This window comes from Suillus subaureus, assembly GCF_016647635.1.
Source record: "Suillus subaureus strain MN1 chromosome Unknown BJ212scaffold_26, whole genome shotgun sequence".
NCBI classification, from domain to species: Eukaryota; Fungi; Basidiomycota; class Agaricomycetes; order Boletales; family Suillaceae; genus Suillus; species Suillus subaureus.
In genome coordinates, this window is record NW_024538582.1 from 3,712 (window position 1) to 19,870 (window position 16,159).

General features: G+C 44.3%; 5 protein-coding genes across 5 annotated transcripts; all 5 read left to right on the forward strand.

Annotated features, from left to right (window-relative positions):
• Positions 1 to 2,724: 2,724 nt before the first annotated feature.
• BJ212DRAFT_1276786 (uncharacterized protein) lies at positions 2,725 to 3,150 on the forward strand (the record flags this gene model as incomplete). The annotated part of the gene is made up of 1 exon (XM_041331306.1): positions 2,725 to 3,150. The coding sequence occupies one exon, from the start codon at positions 2,725 to 2,727 to the stop codon at positions 3,148 to 3,150; it is 426 nt and encodes a 141-aa protein (XP_041190540.1).
• Positions 3,151 to 5,875: 2,725 nt separating this feature from the next.
• On the forward strand, positions 5,876 to 6,280 carry BJ212DRAFT_1219319 (uncharacterized protein; the record flags this gene model as incomplete). The annotated part of the gene is made up of 1 exon (XM_041329350.1): positions 5,876 to 6,280. A coding segment is annotated over one exon (405 nt), but the record flags the coding sequence as incomplete, so codon positions are not given.
• A 1,093-nt stretch (positions 6,281 to 7,373) lies between these two features.
• BJ212DRAFT_1483035 (uncharacterized protein) lies at positions 7,374 to 8,308 on the forward strand (the record flags this gene model as incomplete). Its single annotated transcript, XM_041340540.1, has 3 exons — positions 7,374 to 7,542; positions 7,593 to 7,705; positions 7,787 to 8,308. The coding sequence occupies 3 exons, from the start codon at positions 7,374 to 7,376 to the stop codon at positions 8,306 to 8,308; spliced, it is 804 nt and encodes a 267-aa protein (XP_041190542.1).
• A 3,395-nt stretch (positions 8,309 to 11,703) lies between these two features.
• BJ212DRAFT_1483037 (uncharacterized protein) lies at positions 11,704 to 13,640 on the forward strand (the record flags this gene model as incomplete). Its single annotated transcript, XM_041340541.1, has 6 exons — positions 11,704 to 11,924; positions 11,978 to 11,998; positions 12,050 to 12,117; positions 12,165 to 12,262; positions 12,751 to 12,939; positions 12,993 to 13,640. The coding sequence occupies 6 exons, from the start codon at positions 11,704 to 11,706 to the stop codon at positions 13,638 to 13,640; spliced, it is 1,245 nt and encodes a 414-aa protein (XP_041190543.1).
• A 1,407-nt stretch (positions 13,641 to 15,047) lies between these two features.
• Positions 15,048 to 16,142, forward strand: BJ212DRAFT_1483038 (uncharacterized protein; the record flags this gene model as incomplete). Its single annotated transcript, XM_041340542.1, has 6 exons — positions 15,048 to 15,200; positions 15,252 to 15,406; positions 15,465 to 15,573; positions 15,627 to 15,656; positions 15,715 to 15,789; positions 15,843 to 16,142. The coding sequence occupies 6 exons, from the start codon at positions 15,048 to 15,050 to the stop codon at positions 16,140 to 16,142; spliced, it is 822 nt and encodes a 273-aa protein (XP_041190544.1).
• Positions 16,143 to 16,159: the final 17 nt, after the last annotated feature.

The following is a 16,159-nucleotide window of genomic DNA, read 5'->3' on the forward strand; positions in this document are numbered from 1 at the left end:
GTGAGGTAATGCACTCTATCCAAGATGAATTGGTTATGATAACGACAGCCCTCAAAAAAGTCAAGCAGAAGGTATCCTCTATCATTTCTCGCAGAAGTCAGCTAGAGGCATCATGCAATGAAATGCATACACTCCTTCTCAACATAGAAGATGAGCTTCCAATGTCATTTGAGCCGATTGAGTTTGACTCCTGTGAGTTCAGTTCATTTTTTCCTTGTGCTCTTCCAGACTAAAGATGCATCAAGTACATCACTATGATTTTCCAATCGACTTCTGTGATGAGGTTGCCCAGGTATCTCTCTTTCTGGGGGCAGTCTCTGTTGTCATTTTCAGCATTGGTCGTAGACATGGGGAGTTCCTCTTGGGTGTTATTTCCCTAATTTTGAGCCTTGCAATGGAGTCGCAGAGCCCTCATTCTTTGTCTCATCATCAAAACACACTCAGTCAAATCCCGCAGTCTATGGAGGCTGCACTTTCACACTTCAAACTTGATGGCCAGACCACTACTTACATGGTCTGTCCAACATGTAATTGTACATATAAACTGAAGGCTGATCTCAACTCAAGTCATGCGCAATATCCCACAAATTGCTCCAACAAACCGATACCAGAGAATGGTCCTTGCAATGAACTGTTACTGCAGCGTTCTGCTGATGGGCAATCAGTGCCCATAAAGACTTTCATTTATCACCACTTCCATGACTACCTTGCTGGACTGTTGTCTTGTCCTGACCTGGAAGTGTTGATGGATAGACCCTACAATTATTTACTAGTGTTGGTTGGGAGCCTGCCACCACATATTATCAAAGATGTTTGGGATGTGAACTTCTTTCGTACTTTCAAGGGCCCCAATGGGCAGTCTCTATTTATTGACAGAGGTGATGAAGGCTGATACACCTTCACACTCAATGTTGATTTTTTCAACATTGAGGGCAATCTTCAGTGAAATGCATCAATGTCCACCGGCATCATCTCATGTGCATGTTTGAACATCCCCCTCAATATCCGATACAAACCTGAGAACATGTACTTGGCTGGCATCATTCCTGGGCCTTCAGAACCTTCTGGAGATGAGCTGAATCACTTCCTCGACCCCATAGTTGACGACATGGTGGAAAGTTGGGAGTGTGGGATATGTTATTGCCACACAGCTCTCCATGCTCATGGTCAAATCACATGTAGTGCCATAGCATGCCTGGTGTGCAACCTCCTGTGGCAAGAAAGGCCACCCAGCTAGCAGGTCCAACAAGCCATTTTTATTGCACTGCCTGCCATTGCTGGCACAAGTTGACTTCCAGTAGAACAGATATTGAATCCAAGGATTGGGGACTTCAAGACAAGAGCGAAGTGTGCCAGTATGCCAAGCTCTGGAAGAATGCCAGAACTTTGGCTGAGTGTAACAAGTTATTTGTATCACATGGGGTGTGGTGGTCTACACTCTGGAGGTTACCTTACTGGGATCCCTCTCATCAAATTGTCATTGACACCATGCATTGTCTACTGGAAGGCCTTGCACACACTCATTTTCATGAATTCTTAGGTCTTACAGCTGATTCCGCACATCGCAAGTCTGACACCATCTCTGCTTTTGATGATCTGTCCTTCGACATTGATCTCAACAAATGTGAAACATTTACTGAGAAAGATGTTAGGGCTGTCAAGTCAATTCAGAGCCTCCTTACAGAAGCAGTTCCTGACCTTGAAGGAAATGACACCAAGCTCATTGAGCGCCACATTTCTGAGCTAGAGAGGAAACTGATGTCGAAGAAGGTCGTATATCTTCAGTTCATGTCAGAAGGCTTGGGCATCAGGCCAGACGTTGCACACCCTGGCAAAAAGGTGTACAAAGCACACTGGGTCAAGTCACTTATTGGCTGGGTAGATATTTTTTTTTATCGGTGTTCTTTTACCCTCTCAAGTTGCGCTTTGTAGTGTCGAACACAGCCTTTCATTCCTAGGCTGTCAAAATTGTGCATCACCACCCCAGAAGTCATGCGACATATTGCTGATGTCATTCGGGACACTGATAAGCCGTCCTTGTTGAGATCAGTCCCCTATAACTTTGGAGAAACAAAAGCTGGGACCATGAAGGCTGATGAATGGCACACGTTAACTATGGTATACTTACCCATCATGCTGGTTAGTTTGTGGGGTGAGGGATCCACACACCACAACCCTGAAATTGCAGCCAGTTGTTGTGCTATCCTTGATCATACAATGGCCCTCGTTTCTGCTGTCCACATTGTATGTCTACAATCCATGACAACAGCTTGAGCAGAAGCATACTGTGGATACATTATTGCTTGGATGAGGGACTTGCAGGTATTGCTTCCTCATGCATCCCATCGCACCAATGGCCACATGGCATTGCATGTCTGGGACTACCTACAGCTCTTCAGTCCCATGTGGTCATGGTGGTGTTTCCCATATGAGCACCTGATCAGCCAGCTGCAGCGCTTGCCCAGCAATCACATTTTTGGTACCATTCCAACCTCCCTGTCAATGATAGAATTCTTACACTGCCTCCATGCAGGTCAGCAAGAGTCAACTCTCCTCCACTCATACATCAAAGCTGCAAAGCTCAAATGCTGGCTGAACTGACCTTCTTGTCCTCCCATGTTTAGGGAGGTGAAGTTGCTATTTGACAGATTCGTGTCTCCCCCAATCAATGCGACTCCTAGCAATCCATCTGAATGTCGCCCGACATCACTCAGACCAAAAGGCATGATTCCAGAAGAGCTCATTCAGCTCATTAAAGTTCAGTGGGCAGTCTTACATGCTCACATACTCCACAATGGATCAACCTACACTCATGACTCTACCCATGTAGGCAACAGCCTAATCCTTTATTATCCTGGTGGTGTCAAGAGCATGCAACCAGCACCAGGTATTATCAAGTTTATTTTTGAGACCCAGCAAGGAGTAGCCTTTGCCGTGCAATGTCACCTTCCCCTGCACTCTTACCCAGATCCTTTCTGCCACTATCCTCACTTCCCAGCTTGTTTATATTCATCAGTGCTCTCTGACCATCTTGAAATTGTCATGCCTGAGTGGGTTGTATCTCATTTTGTGCAGTGGAACTTCTCTGTGCAGCATATTGTTGTGGTGTCTTTGTGCCAGGTGTGTCATCCCATCTTTGACATCTTATAATAATGGTCTGTCTCACAACAAATAGGATTGAGTTGCATCATTCACAAACATTCCATAGTGAACAGAACAATGCCCTTTGGAATAACCCTACTCTATAATGTAACTTGATGCTCAATTGTAGGAGCTTTGGATAAAGCAATGTAAAGTAAGCCCATGATCTCATACACAGATTCCTTGAAACTGACTTGACATGTCCTTCAACCCATGCTGATGTCCTTGTTGTTTTATTCAACATGGCATCCATGTCTGTTATCCCCATACTCAACAGGAAAGGCATGCTCAGTCATAAGCAACTTTTTGATCCAACATCTGAGCCACAGTACAGGGTCAACGGGAACATCTGGAATGAAACTTCTGAGCCCAGTATGGCAACATCTGGGACTGAGTTTCATTCCCTATATAAGCCTCATCATGCATTATCTTTTCTGTTTCTCTCCATGCACATATACCCTGTATCTACAGTGGCTCAAAAAACTGTCCGCATGTTTTGACATTTTTCACTATCTATGATATTGTGTGAGAACAAACAGATGCCTGAGAACATGCTTATACCACATTGTAGTATGGCTTCAGGGCTTTCATTTGAGCCCTACACCGTGGGAATCGGTGGAGATATGGTGGCGATACAAGGCTTACAAAATCATGACTCATGCAGACAGTTTTTTGAGCACATATTAAAACTATATAAATCATCATTTATGACACCATAACAATCATGCCACCATTAAATAAATTATAAAGTGGTGTCATTGTGTCATTTTAAAACCATATCTAACTATACAAACCAAAAATTTCCATATGTCATGGTTATATTCACCATGAAAGCCACCCCCCCTGCTCAAAGGGATAATATCCTCTCTCTTTCCTATTCTGGCCTCTCTGCTTGTCAAATTTCCTCTAGAACTGGAGTATCCAAGTCCACTGTTGCCAAGTTCATCAAAGAAAGTCACACAGACAAGGAAAACTTCTGTGAAGGGCATCCATCCAAGCTCACCTCTACTGATAGGAGGGCTATTATTCAACATATCACTACAGGAAAGGCTGATAATGCTGTCCAGGTCACCTATTACATCAATTCCACCATCACATTCCCTGTCTCTTCACACACTGTGAGAAACATTCTCAAGACAGCTCATCTCAGGTCAGTAACAAGGAAGAAAAGGCTCTCCTCTCTATCACACATATGCAGAGATGACTAACCTTTGCCTTAGCCCATCAGAATTGGATTACATGGACTGGAAGCATGTTATATGATCATATAAGACCACAATAAATAGGATTGGGTCAGATGGCAAGGTATATATGTGAAAAAAGAAGGGTGCTAGTCCTCTCTGCATATGTGTGATAGAGAGGAGAGCCTTTTCTTCCTTGTTACTGACCTGAGATGAGCTGTCTTGAGAATGTTTCTCACAGTGTGTGAAGAGACAGGGAATGTGATGGTGGAATTGATGTAATAGGTGACCTGGACAGCATTATCAGCCTTTCCTGTAGTGATATGTTGAATAATAGCCCTCCTATCAGTAGAGGTGAGCTTGGATGGATGCCCTTCACAGAAGTTTTCCTTGTCTGTGTGACTTTCTTTGATGAACTTGGCAACAGTGGACTTGGATACTCCAGTTCTAGAGGAAATTTGACAAGCAGAGAGGCCAGAATAGGAAAGAGAGAGGATATTATCCCTTTGAGCAGGGGGGGTGGCTTTCATGGTGAATATAACCATGACATATGGAAATTTTTGGTTTGTATAGTTAGATATGGTTTTAAAATGACACAATGACACCACTTTATAATTTATTTAATGGTGGCATGATTGTTATGGTGTCATAAATGATGATTTATATAGTTTTAATATGTGCTCAAAAAACTGTCTGCATGAGTCATGATTTTGTAAGCCTTGTATCGCCACCATATCTCCACCGATTCCCACGGTGTAGGGCTCAAATGAAAGCCCTGAAGCCATACTACAATGTGGTATAAGCATGTTCTCAGGCATCTGTTTGTTCTCACACAATATCATAGATAGTGAAAAATGTCAAAACATGCGGACAGTTTTTTGAGCCACTGTATAACCCATACCCCACTGTACATACATGGTCCAGTTGTTTGTTTGTTTGCCATTCCATACCCATACCTACATATCATTAAATTTGTATATCATATCATGGTTCAGGACTCTATCATAGCTGATGCCTCTGTTGTTGATGTTGCAATACCAGTGCAGGTTAGTGTACTAGATTCACATCTAGATCCCACTACCCTGGGCACTGGGTTTGCTGATGACATCATTCCTGTTGCAGAGCCAGCTGCTGTGCATGACCCCCAGCTGTCCAGCCTTGACACTCCAATCAAACAGGATAGCTCTACTTTATTACCCTTTATGACTCTTGCGTGATGCCAAATTGATACTCTAAATGCCATGGGTAGGGAGATGAAAGACTGTATCATTGGCCTGATGGCAGTGGAGAACTTCCTTGATGAGTTCCTACTGAACCCAAAAGATCATGACTCCTCAGACTTCGCTTCGGCCTCCAATGCTGGCGTATTCGACTTGCTCTCCATTAGAAAAGAGGAAGGAACTTATATACCATTCATGAGTGATGCGTGCACATATCTTTTGAGATCGTTAACAGTCCTCCAGATTCAAGCCATGTGACCATTCTCCCCCCAATTATCATTCATGAACTTGTCTGGTAATGCAGACTTGATGAACTGCTTGGCATTCACATTTAACATCAAGCCAGATGTATGTGTTTACACTGATGCAACATCTCATGGCTGCAATATTTCCAAATTCGAAGTCACCATCAAATTCAAATGGAAGGATGCTAATGACGCATTCATCAAATATCCCAAAGTTGATAAATCTTTTGTATCTCAGACCGACAAAGGTTTTGATACATTAGGTCAAATAACAAGCTATGCTTCTGCTCAGCTCTCTGCTCAATATTGTACCCATGCCTTCTCCATCCTCATCATCCATAATTGTGCTCGCATCATCAGATGGGATAGGGAGGGAGCTATCATCACAGATGCCTTCAATTACAACCAGGAGTCACACTTGGCCAATTTCTTCTATCATTTAGGACAAGCATCGCCTGTGCTACATGGTGTTGATACTTCTGTAACGCCCACTAGTGCTGAAGATGCTGCCCTTGCAAGGACGGCATTAAGCCTTGCTACAACCACATGCATGTTCAAAGTTGCAGTCCCTCAGGATCCTGATGTTGAGGACTCTGACTGCCTGATGTTGATCATCCCCCAACCTACTGCAAAAGGGTTTCCACCCGTTGGCCACTGGACTTGCACATGCACTGTGCTTGACATAGCCAATAACAGGGTCGTGATGTTCAAGGACTCTTGGCACATGACGATGAAGGATGTCCTACCAGAAGGCAAGACCTACAAATTATTGAAGTCCCACAACATTCGCAATATCGCAGAATGCATTGCATTTCATGATGTGATTCACCCCATCTCTTAGCAAAACACTGTTAAGGTTGTGTGCTCAAGGGGGTTGGATCACAAGGGCTTGGCCTCAGCTCATATGCTGTGCCCCTTTCCCGAGTATGTACCCTTAATTTCCGGGGGCTAGAACAGTCGTCCGGAGTTTCCAGGATTTGACTAGGGCGGATAATGGACATCCGGATCTGAAATGTGAGATAAATCCAACAGACATCTGGATATTACCTGGGCAAGCGGATAAGACTAATCCAGATGAAGTCCAGACTAGAAACTAACAGAGGATGGACTACCCTTAAGGTAGAGTTGGAAATATAGTCTAGGATGCAATCCTAAGACTCAGAATATGACAAGAGACTTATCCTCGAGTCCGGAGGACACAGGAATGAGCAGGAACTAAGATGATATTCAAACTGGAGTATTTCTGAGAGTTACAGGAGGTTTATATACTGTAGGTATCATATAGGAATCAGTCAGCAAGCATAAAGGCTATGTACGAAGCATATGCAAAGTCTATTAGTAAGTAGGACGGATCACAAATAATGAACACCAGAAATGAAATGTATGTAACGATCAATAATCAAAAGGGAAACATGGTTAACTGGAGTCTGGAGACAGGGGCAGTCTAAATGGAGTTGGGCGCTGATATAGGGTTTGGATTCCGGAAGGGAGATAAAGATAGATCAGATCATTTGAGATCCAGATCTCAGATCTCGGATCCAGATATCCAGAGAAGCAGATTTAGAATTGAGAGTCCAGAATGGCATATGACAAACACCCAGACTGTCAAATTTGCGAGCGCTGAATGGGCTTGTCCCAACAAGGCTGTCACTCCCCACACCCTTCACCACCTTGTTCTCAATCTCATGGGTGAGAAGTTGACTGATTTTAAGAGCTCTCATCAGCTTGTCCTGTCTGTTCATGATGCATTGCTTGGTATGTAGCTTTGAACTTTGCGTATCACTCCATACTCATTATCCACGCAGCCCATCAGGATGCATATGAAAACACAAAAATATTACATCAAGACCTCAGCGTCGGGAATATCATGATCTTCCAAGGACAGGGCTTCCTCATCGATTGGGACTTAGCAAAGCTAGTCATCATTGAGGGTCCCTGACAAACAACTCACATGGTACATTTGCTTCATGCCCAAATTCATTGTACTGATTTTCCGCAGGATATATTTGTCAATTGCAAACAGCTTGACATTCTTGTCCTTGAACTGGCTCAGTTCTTCTCACATCAGTACTCTGTCCTCCCCCTTGAGGCACATAAGAAACTTGTGGAATTGCAGCTCTCATTGAAGGAAATTTTGGAGGAAGTTGGGCCAGTGTGCATGGCTGCACAGCAGAAGATAATCGATGTCGCAAAAAGCTTGCTGTTGGAATCTCCAGCTTACCAGAAGGAGATGGGTATGTGGGTCCTGCACTCACACAAGGCCATCATCAATATGTACAACAAGCACCTTGGGTCATCTAACTGGCCTGATAATGATGTGGCTGTCTGGCAAAAAACACATCTGCTGGAAAAGCCAAGCGGACATTGTTTATATACCAAGTCAGTATGTCCCTCACAGGACATGACACCCATATGGGTACAGATCACACCATCTGGCAAGAAGCATAGGTTAGCTCCTGAGGATGATGTGGTAGCTGGCCTAGATGATGGCCTAGATGACCTCATGTCCTTTGGCTCATGACATTTATCTAGTATGTTGCATGTATTCATCTTATGCTTATGATATGTGATAACTTCCTGTCCAGTGCTCAATAAAATGGAAATTGCAATTAGCGTGCCTCAACCTCAAGAGCAGAGTTGGAATGGTTCTCGTGCTATAGTAAGTTCAATATATCTGTAACACTGATTTCAACTGGCTCCTATTTAGTCCAGTGTCACAAACCTGAATTTAATCGGCTTCAGGCACAACATTGCTACAAGCCATCTTTTTTGTGTGTCATTGTATTACAGTATCCCATTAATTGCTGACTTGCTCTAGATTCCATCCATGTTTCCACATCAGGCACAGCACTGTCATGGGATTCCTTTCTCTTTCATATGTCTAATCAGTCTGTTGAACTGCAATGTGCTAACACAATTAAGTGTAGCATCTGGCAGAAAAAATTACCAACAATAGAGGATGCGAATTTGAGGATATGGGCAATGCCAGTCCGCTTTTCAGGTGAGTTCCATCACCCATCCGCAACACTACCTTGACTATGTCTCATTTGTGATAGTACTGGTGGCAGTCTTAATCACGCCTATCATATCACAAGTAAGCCCATGATCTTGTACACAGATTCCTTGAAACTGACTCAACATGTCCTTTAACCCTGAGAGATGCCCACATCCTGCAGCACATTCGGTGCTGATGTCCTTGTCATTTTATTCAACACGGCATCCACATCTGTTATCCCCATACTCAATGGGAAAGGCATGCTCAGTCATGCAAAATGGTCTGTATTCCTTGAGCTGAGGAAATCATGTGTTGATCATACTGAGCAGAATACTATGGGGTACACAGCAATCAACGGAGTACCTTCTGAAGCTCATCCAGCTGAAATACTCCAGTTTCCTGACACATGTGACGTCTGCACAAGCAAGCGTATGTTCATATACTGGCCTTAGTAATTCCTCAGTTATGAACCTCCCACAGTGGATGCTGCACAATTTCTCCTCCTTCACTACTGACTACCCATGCCACAGAATGCATCATTCAGTTACCATTTGCAATCCCTGTCATTGAGGAAAAGACTGAAGAGGAGCTCATTAGGATAGCAGAAAAATGGAAAGAATAGGGATCATAATCCTTCCAATCAATTTTTTTGAGGACATGTTCAAAGCTGATGATGAGGACTGGCTGATTTATCACAAACTCGTACATCGTGCTTACCTTCCTAAGCAAATCATTCAATCCAACATCATATACCTACATAAGGCCTTTGCCTTGGAGTTAATTGAAAGTGTACTCATGGATTACTATGAACTGTTCAGGAAGGCAAGTTTGTCGGTCCCATTCAGCTACTAGTTCATACTAATGCTTATCACAGCACATGGAGCTTTTGATGTTGCTGTAACACCACCTTTATCCACTCATTCTGAAATCTCTCTCCAACAGACACGTCTTTTCATTGACACTCAGATGCACACGAGGTTCAACATCCTTGGGCGGCCAGCAAACCTGTTATTTGCACACCTGCCACTCTTGATCTCTCCACACTCCCACAGGACAACCCCACAACTCAGCACCTCACCATTGTGCATTCTATGGTTGAGAATGGCTGGCCTGTGCTTCTTGCAGCCCTCTCCTTTATTACGTCCCAGTGAATGTCGAGCTCCAGCAAATGGGGTTGGAGACTCAGCACCAAATTTTACAAGTGTCTGGACACACTCTTGTCATTGGGGTGGGGCAGCATTTTGAGATGCTAGGGAGCATTTGTAAACCTGCAGCTCTCTCCAGATCTCAGTCAGTCGATTCCATCAGCATGCTATCACTTCAAGAGATGCCCCATCAAAAGTCACTGCCTTTGGGGTATGTTGACGACCATGGCTACACAGCACTTGTGAAGATTGCTTTTCAGTCCCTCAAACTTGTCTGTGACTCTGTGTCTGTGTTATCTCCTGAAGACTTGCAGCTTTGCATCAAAACCCTTGGACAATTCAGTCAACAAGCCGACATGAACATTGCGCTTACTGCCACAGAAAACCTTATCTGGAGTGTGTCAGATTCAATCCAGGCAAAGTGGAAGGATGCAGAGATGGAACCAGAATATAGTGCACTGTGGATTTGTCTGCTGCTGATATTGAAGGTTGTATTAGCTCTCTTCAATGAATGAATACTTATGGGAACCATCGACAGGAAGCGCATGGATACATCACTCACAATGTTGGGTTTGCCAGGGAGATGAAGATACATCATGCTCACCTCACTGAGCAGCAGGGCACACTTTTCACTGTGCTCCTGGTCCATACCAAGGCTGAGCACAATCTCTTTCAGCTGCTTGTGCAGTCATCATCACATTTCTCAGGTCGCACTCAACCCAACTGGGTGTTGGTGGCTGGAACATGGGCCAAGCACTGTGATGGTAAGGATTTTTTTACAAGGTATGTACTATTCTTGTTGACCATACATGGCAACCGTGGCTCACATCAATACATATCCTTTCAAACCTGAAGCTATCCGAGCACCTTAAGAGCTACTTCAAGAAATGGAGCAACTACACAAACGAAAGAAAAACCATGTAGAAATAGTCCTAGTACCAGCTTTGATGCATCTTGTATAGTAGAGTATCTGCTATGCAACCCAATATGATGCACTCCTCCCTAAATGTGCTCCAACCCCAACAGGCGCTCGATCTTGTTCAATTCCTCCCATAGCTGAAGTACTGCCTTGCACCTATCCTCCACCATCAATCCAAGGAGGCATTTGTCAGTGGTGCGACATCTGGATGGGAGGGTGAATGGGGTGTGGTGCCTGTGGATGAGCTTGCACAACCTCTATAGTGTCTTGTGTGATCTCCTGTGCGTAGTCCCATAACACCTAGATATTTCAGAATTTGCTAATGGAGATGTGCAACAGTGGACTTACTATCACGGATTGTATTACTGTAAAAGTCTCAGCACACCCAAGGTCCCCAGCCTGCACCTCTAGCCTACCCTGCTCCTCTGCCCCAGCCTGTGCCTCTGCCCTAACCTGCTCCTGCTCCTCCACCTCATTATCATCTTGATTGATATCAACTTGCTGCAGAAATGCTTCAGTTCTTGCGTCTGATCAGGCTACTGATGACTTACATTTTCGTGTGCCTCAGCCATCATTGTGGTAAGATGAATGGTTTGATTATGCGTTTGATTATGATAGCTGAATCTCTGAAGTTAGCATTGAAGTCACTTCATGACGTGGTGTCACACTCACCATATGCACCCCACCTACCCTCCATTTTCTCCTACCACTTATTCTGATTCTCAAAACCCCTCTCATTTTTTGATCTTGCATGTTGTTCGTCATATGTGTTGACCCACCATCATGTGTAGCAGTTCTGCAAGCCAATATATCAGAGTCAATAGTAGGTCACTCATTATCACCTTCCTGTTTCTTTCATGATCGTCACGCTCTATCCCCAGTTATCACCTTCCTATTTCTTTCATGATCATCACGCTCTATCCCCAGTCATCAGCGCAAAAAATCTTAAAGTCCCTTCATACCGCATGCCCACAGGCATTTACATATCCATCGAAATTGATTCCCGAAGACACTGGAAATCAACCTTCAAAGTCCTATCATCCAAAGAATCTGTAGCGTGGGGGGATACTGTGACTCTGTAAGGTCTACAGATTTGCTGACACAATTCAAGAACTGACCCGCAGTCTATAGATCATTGCATGCCTCAACTGCGTTATCAGTAGAGATCAAGGCATCTTATGAACTTGGTTGAATGCTAGGCAGTGGAGAGGTCATAGCGACACTTGAAACATCATGGGATGAGCTACTTGATCATGGAGATGAACCATTCGGTGAGTCACTTACTTCTCGTTCATGCACATCCACTAACATCTTATAGATCTATCCTTTCCACCTGTTCATGATGTCCACCCTTCCCTCATGCTCAAGACTACTTTTGTACATGCTTGTGAGGGCCAGGACAGCGCACTGTTTGATGTGAGAAATGCTGGCTTCTACAAATTCTACAAATTGCTTTTTGGTGACAGAATATCAATATTAGTCCCTCATAGGCTGCGGGATTGCTTGAGATACAGATATGGGCCACACACTATTTGCTGAATACATGACAAGCATGATGGTCTCTCACCTGAACAATGCTGTGCAGCGTTTTCAGTTTGTTCTTGACCAGTGTCCAGTCAGCCAACCACTCTGTCCAAGAGCCCTCGACAAACTTTTGTGAGCTCTCAGAGATTATTTAGAGTGCCATAGAACTCTTTGCAGTTTGAGCTCAGTGCTCTGCTCTCATTTCATGCACAGCCAGAAGAATGAAGATATTGAGGAGGTCATTACTCTTTGCCAAGAATCATTGGCCGCTTTGCCTTCACTGCACCCAGACAGGTATTTCAGTTACATTTGGCTACAGGAGGCATATTTGTCTTGTTACCAGGTGCAACTTGATCCTCCTGATTTGTTACTTGCTGTAGCGAACTTCAGACTGGCATTGCATCACCCGACTCAAGGATTCCCACAGCGCATCATGCGGGCACCAGTCGCCTTCAGCTCCAAACACTGACACTGCAGTTCCAGATGCTAGTTCTCAGCCACTGGACTACACTACATATAGTGATTCCAAGTCCAAGAAAAAAGACAAAAGGGAGAAACTTGTAAATGAGGTGCATCTCACTGTTCTGAGCCAGTCTGAGAGGCTCAACAATATATCATTTAGACATTCATTGTTGTACAACCTCTACCCAGTAAATCAAATCACCTGCTCAATCTCCAGGTTCAACTTGTACCTCCACAATCTCATCATGATCAATCCCATGCAACTGTCCAGGCTCTTGACCAGTCAGCTCAAGATACAGCTGACACCACTTCTGATTCCACTGATCTTCAAAGAACAGATTCTGGTCAGTCTGTGTTCTCAGCTTACACCTCTGCATCCTCTGTATCATCATTTGCTTTGACATCAACTACGAATTCAGGGTGTCACATGATCATTCCACTATATAATCTTCAAGCTCACAACATCATGACCAATGTCATAGTGGATGCTGGCACTGACACTAAAGTGGCTAGATTCGCCAAGAGGGGTTTAGAAATTCTTGGTCTGGCCATCCTCAAACCTATCAAAGTCTGGGGCACTGTTCTGTTGCCAGGTGCTTTACTGCCAAGCAGCAGCATGCACACTAGCATTGATGATTCCAAACAAGAACTAGGCTTGTTCCCTCAGCCACACACACACTCCTCAACCAGTAGGCCTACTACACCCAAAGTCTTCACCACCACCCTTTCGCCTTCACCCACAGAAATCATTCATAAACCCAGCTTCACCCTAACCCCTGCTACCCCAGAAGACACTATAACCACATAAATGGACCCTTGCAACAGAACAGCATGGTCATGGATCCGCACTGGAGGCCTACTCAACATTTTTCGAGCTGCTGGGTGCCCATTTAGCAACACGATTATTGGTGACATCACAGTGCAAAGCTGCCGCTGCGTTCCATTCTGCCAGAACACTCCCTGTAGATGTCACTCCAAGGAGCCGTGCTTGGAGGATCTCTACACCTGCTCTTACACACTGACACTTTTGGCTCTTGTCAGGTCTAGACACATGATAAGGAAGTGTGTCACTCTGTCCTTTGTGGCAATCGGACAAGATCAACCAGGTGCTGGGAAAGGCAAGGCGCTCTTGGCTGCCAACAGCGAGCTTGAGCTTGTTCATAAGCTTGTCCCTGCAATGGCCAACTGTAGTACTATCTCCGGTGATGCAGCCACACGCGCAGGTGCACTCCAAGCCTTGGAAAACAACACCTGGGTGCATCTTGCTTGTCATGGGAAGCAGGACCCTATGCAGCCTTATGATTCCCATTTCGATAGGTGGTCATTCCTTCAAGTATTGCATTGATGTGATCTTGCACTGCAAGGACGAGTCCTTGCCACTATGTTCTTCAAAAATATTATTTAAATTGGTGGCTTTATCGCCACTTGTGAACATAGTCAACTTCTGCATCTTCAAGTCATGCCTGTTTGGTGGACTCGTTGCATGTCTTTTCATTGTCTGGGCAATTGTTCCAACTCTCACAGCGCGACCCGCATGGACTTGTGGAGCTGTGTTCCTTGTGTGATAATTCAGATATGTTGAGGGGAAGACAGTGAATCATATCAGGTATAGACTACATATGCGATGGACTAAGTACATATAGCATTTTTATAAATCTAATCCTTCAGTGAAACCCCAGTGCCCAATGAGTGCCCAACCAGTGCCCACCTGCTAAAACTTCACATTTTCTCTATCACATTTCACCTTACTGAAAATTTGATTTTTCCTGCAATGGGAAAATGCCCATCATTACATAACATTTTGCAGAACATTTTTCCCCAGTCAAAATTTTGTACTTAACAGGTGGACAAAATTTGTTTACGAAATTTCATGTTTGTATAGTCATTTTTGTAGAACAAAACTTCAACTATCTTCACTCATTTTGACAGGAATCAAAATCTTTGTCAAAATATGCGATATCGTATTGTCATTTCACCATGTATCTAAATTTGTTGTTATGCGAGTGTCAAAATTCGTAGTGAGAATTGCTAATTTGTTAATCACATTTCAATTCAAATCTTGCCTGAGGGAAAACTCCGAAACTACCGGTGTGTGATGCTGTGGTTGTATCGGCACAGGCCCTAAGTATTACTAAGTTAGTAATTAGGCGGTTATACATATAAGGAAATAACTTCCCGGCTATGGAGCTACGTGACTTGCTCACCCGCGCTCGCCATGGCAGGGCACATCCGACTACCCATGGCACCAAATTCTCCAAGCTCGCCGTCAAAGCCGATGCGCAAGTATCTCAAGAAACTGTCAAAAGCCATAATGAAACCTCACCGAGTTCAACTTCCGAAATACAACTTACCCGTTCGACTGCGCCCGGTAAGCTTCCCTCACGAAGCTCAAGTCACTCATGATCACTAAATTCATCAGTGGTTTCTCGTATTCACCTGCGTTATAATGGTGATATTTGCTTTCTTAGGGTTCACCAACTTTTCCCGGGCCCTGCCCCTGAACGATAAGTTCTTACACTTTACTTGTTTGTGCGTCGCAACGGGTGTGTTTTATTTCGTATTCGATGTCGAGGAGTGAGTTTTGACGTTTTAGCTTACTGGCACTTTACTGAATATTGGGGTTTAATTGTAGAGAAGCTCGTAGAATTTGGTTCTGGCGCCATTCAGGGTTAATATTTACCGCTGTCATATGTTTCTTCTTTGGAGGCTTCGTGAGCGAGATTGTGCATTCCATGCTTCCAGTACGTGTCCCTTTCCTTGTCTGAGCGAGCACGACGAGACCATGCGGAACTAGCACAAGGAATTTCAATCTGGTGATGTGGTGGTATGTACTCTTGGCTCTGGCGCCTTTCATCCAGTAATCAATTAACCATACTTGACAGGCAAATTGGCTCGGTTCCACCGTCGGACTCTATCTCGCATATTATATTGAGAAATATTACCGTTCGCGGAGAGAGGTGAGCCGTTTCCTACATCGTCCAGCGACCTCACGCAAACCTCAATTCCCCAGATCGCACGCCTATACCGCCCCTTGGAGACAGACGACATTTCCGATGCAGACGATGTGTCAGACAACGAAGGGATGCCCGGAACACAGCTCTTGCCCTTGTACTCTCATCCCTCAGCCTCATCCAAGTCAAAGCCTGTTAAAGCCACCCGCTTAAACGACGTCTGGGACGAAAGAGAAGAGTTGTTTGATATTGGTGATGATAGCGGCGAAGAGGATGGTGTAGACACACCACAACTGCAGCACGAAAGTTCTCAAGACGTTCCCTCCCCCCCTCCAAAGATAATTATCACCAGTTCATGAACGCTACGGGATTTTTA